Genomic DNA, 4,059 nt, shown 5'->3' on the forward strand with positions numbered 1-4,059 from the left:
CTCCCCCCCCACTCGCCCCCCCCCCCACTCGCCCCCCCCCCACTCGCCCCCCCCCACTCGCCCCCCCCACTCACCCCCCCCCACTCACCCCCCCCCACTCACCCCCCCCCACTCGCCCCCCCCACTCCCCCCCCCCCACTCGCTCCCCCACTCGCCCCCCCCCCCCCCACTCGCCCCCCCCCCCCCACTCGCCCTCGGACACTGAACGACGTCAACCATCATCAATGGTTGACGCCGTTTTAAAGCTACTCTGTTTTTCGCCGACGTGACCCGTGGCCACGTCAGCGGGACTTCGGCCCATCCGGGCCGGAGATTTGTTGATAGAAAAATATAATGAAATCCCGCCGGCGCCAGCTGTTTTCAGAGGCTGCCGGCGGGATTTGCACAACGCCGGTTTTTGGCCGGTTGGAGAATAAAAAACCCTGCGGGAGCGGGATTAACGCCGCTGCTGGCCGATTCTCCGACCCTGCGTGGGGTCGGAGAATTTCGCCCTCTGTCACGTACAAGCTGCCCACAAATACCGAGCGAGCTCTATGGTGTAATTCTTACCGTTCCTATGGTGTTAAATTCACTCTGGCAGCAGCTATAAGGGCCCTCCGGCATTTAGCAATAGTAATATCACCAGGAGGTTAAATATGCAAATTAAAAATTTCTCTTGGCCTGAATTTCTCAGGTGGCTGGGTTTCCCAGGAGCAGAGGGCAAGCTAAGTTTAAAGGGTCCCAGGACAGGGAAGCTAGGAAAGGTCTGGAATGGACGCAAAGTGGACAGTCGGAGTGTTGTGGGAAAGACTGAGGTGGGGAGGCAGATCACTGGACCGAAAGGTTGATATCATTTGAAGTCATAAATGGGGTTCTGATGGAGGCACCCCTCCTCCCCCCGCCCGACCACCAGAGGTGGTATTGCCAGGGTTCCAGGTTAGCACTGCCAGCAATCAGGCCCGGGGGGGAGGGGGTGTCTTATCAGGTAGAGGGTGGGTGAGGGGAGTTGAGGGGGGATTCAGAAGGCCTTCCCATGGTCGGGGCAAAGAGGGCATTCAAAATGGGGGGGGGGGCTTTGAAAAGGGGGGGGGGGGAGTGGGGCAGTCAATACAAATGGTACCCCGATCTGAGAGGAACCTTTCCTGCTTCAGCTTGCTAGCAGAAATACCCTGCTAAACGTGCCGTTCAGTGGACTTCAACCCAAGTCCGCTAAATCGTGCCCAGAGTCCAGGTAACTGAATAAATGATCACCAATGGGGAAATTATTAAAATCAGGCATAATCAAGAGGCCGAAATTAGGGGAGAACAAATATTTCGGAGGATTCTTCTGCTGGAGAAAATTGCAGAGACAGGGACGGGTGAGGCCATGGAGTGATTTTAAACTTAAAAATCAAAACGTTGTCAGGTCAGGAGCCAGTATGGTCAGCGAGCACAGAGGGGATAGGTGAATGTGACTTGGTTTGAGGGGAACTGAGGATGGACAATAAACGCTCTTGTCAGTGTTGACTGTACCTTGAGAACAAATAGGAAAAGGAAGTGGGTTTCACTGGCCTCTGCCGGACAATGATGCCAGTTTGGGAAGTGAAACATGCAATGGCAAATCCCAAGGAACTAGAGGCCTATGTAAAAATGGTTTTCAGATCTTTAAATCTCAACATTTGTCAATTCTCTGATAGGACTTGCACAGGCCCCTTTATTCTTTTGGACTGAGGCTCCTTGCAACCACATGTTTGCACTGGACACCTGCACCTCTCTGTACAAATAGCAGTAAATAAGTCATTTGACTTCATGTGGGTAAGCACATGTAATGCTGCTGCAATTTCCCTCCATGGGACATGAGGATTAGAGATCGTGCGTAGCACATTTTTGGGCTGTCTGCTCTAGATCTACTGAGAGATCAGAGAGATGAAGCCAATAAACCTTGGCCAAAATCATTCAGATGAGCTCTTAACCGACGCTCCATCACTTTGATCTGGTGAGTATAAAATATCTTTCTGGTAGTTGAAGAAAGGCAGAGAGTTTCCCCTATGCTCTGGTCATCAGTCGAGACCATAAAAATGTAGCAACTGGTTATTCATCTCATTTGCTATTTATGGAGCTTCCTGGACACAAATTGGCTACAAGTGACCGTCCTTCAAAAAATAACTAATTGCATGTAAAGCACTTTAGGATGTCCTAAGGATATGATAAGGTATAATTGATGAGACTTTTTTCCTTTCTCTTTAAAGGTCATTTTCCATTGACAGTTCCCTTTACAATTTCCACAATAAGGTGTTGATTCATGGTTAAGCAGCTAAGAAGGATTATTCATCCCACACCTTAATAGCCACAAATTCACAAACAGAAAAATGAAAACTAAGTTGAAAGAAGAAAAGAGTTTTGTAAAAAATTGCTTACTCAAGCACATACACAGGAAAATATTCACCATTCACAATAACGTTATTCACTGATTTGTAACAAAATAAGAAACTGTATTGTTCAGAGCATCAAGATACAGAAACAATAGCATACTGTTACAGTTATAGTCCGTGATGGAAAGTATCCGAATAAAACTGCAAAGAAAGTAAGAGCAACAGCAGAAAATCACAAATAGCTGAGGGGAACTTAAGAAAAGTCTTACATTTTAACAAACACTTTTGACAGGACAAACCTAATAGTTTTTCCTTTCTCTAACAAACGTTTGAGAGGTAAGAAACATAGAAAATGTTTTAAACAGGGGTTTGCCTGTATAAAAAGTAATAAATGGGGAAGGTTGAACATTTTCTATTGTTCCCCATCAATACGTTACCGAGCTGTAGTCTGTGGACTTTTTGAAATATGTAGATAGGCACAAAAACGGTGTTTTATTGCTAGTTAAAATGGGTATCATCGAATTAACTTTCAACACTTTTAGAAATTCTTTCTTTTTTTTAAACAAACAACAGGACCAAAAGAAGCTATGAATAAAACAGTCCTACCTTTTAAAACATGAAACAAGATGAAAAACAGGAAGACAGTGACTTTAAAAGTTGCCATTTTTCAGCTGCCTTTATGCAGAACGATTGACTGAAATGTATTTTCCCGACCTTGGTTCAGTTTGGAAATGGAAAAGATGCACAAATGCATGGGTCTGCACTGATTATTTCTGGTGTTTCCTTTCAAAGAATGGGAGGAAGTAGCATGAAATCACATGGAAATGAACTCCATTGACCATTTGCTTTTATAAAGCTCTGTTCTGATTCACAGGGTGTGGGAATCGTAGATCTAAAAATTCACAATGGATTGGCAGCATTTGTATTTTAGTTGAAGTGCAGCTTCAGAAACCTTTTCTAAAATTATCAAATTATATTAGCGCATAGATATCACCATTTGATATGCTAAAGTTTATTATTTTGTGATTGTTTTTTTCTTAAATCTGTCTGTAATAGAATATACACAGTGGCATTGAGAGATAGTTTAGAAATGGATATAATTGTGTTAGGAAAGTAAATTATAAATGACTGCTTTCCATCATTTGTTGGTTGTGGCTGTTTTCCCTTTGATCCCTTCTCTTGCTGAAAAGTCTTATCTCAAGATACTCGCCAATATTTCTTCACTCATTTTCAGCACTACTTGTCAGCATCTCCCTTTATACACTTACTTTACTTCTGCTTTCCGTTGCATTGTGTTCAGATCAAAAACCAGCAAACCTTCAGTTACAATGCGCTGCATAGAACAGAGGCTTGGCAGACATTACATGCACAATCCATTTTTGAACTTATTCCAAAATTGACAACTAATTATAGGATGCCAGCTCATGAGGTGTCTGCCACAGAGTCTTTTGAACCACAAAACTTTGCTATGCTGTATTACCATGCCGGTTTAAAATGTGCGGATATTAACTTTATGCACCGAGTGGAAAGCAGGAGGTACAGGAATTAAAATAAACACAGTAGACTTCCTATTCATTTTGTGCGCCCAGCAGCCATCCTCCCGCTGGTGGTTCAACAGGGGTTTGTGTTACTTAAATAGCCCAGGCACCAGCTTCATGAATACATTCAAATCATGGCTCTATTACATAGCTGGGACACCAAAGCCATTTTCTACTGCCTACCGGACGAA

The 4,059-nt window shown here is 44.2% G+C and overlaps 1 protein-coding gene across 6 annotated transcripts in view; it reads right to left on the reverse strand.

The window, feature by feature from the left end:
- The window catches only part of ecscr (endothelial cell surface expressed chemotaxis and apoptosis regulator), a 69,690-nt gene extending 66,581 nt beyond the window's left edge, over window positions 1–3,109 (reverse strand). For all 6 annotated transcript variants that reach the window (XM_038793474.1, XM_038793471.1, XM_038793473.1 and 3 more), the window contains exon 1: window positions 2,937–3,109. In XM_038793474.1, coding sequence (XP_038649402.1) covers window positions 2,937–2,994 — 58 coding nt within the window. In that variant the 5' untranslated portion in view covers window positions 2,995–3,109. The remainder of the gene's footprint in view (window positions 1–2,936) is intronic.
- Window positions 3,110–4,059: the final 950 nt, after the last annotated feature.

The sequence above is a fragment of the Scyliorhinus canicula genome, chromosome 4 (genome assembly GCF_902713615.1).
Source record: "Scyliorhinus canicula chromosome 4, sScyCan1.1, whole genome shotgun sequence".
In the NCBI taxonomy this organism is placed as follows: domain Eukaryota; kingdom Metazoa; phylum Chordata; class Chondrichthyes; order Carcharhiniformes; family Scyliorhinidae; genus Scyliorhinus; species Scyliorhinus canicula.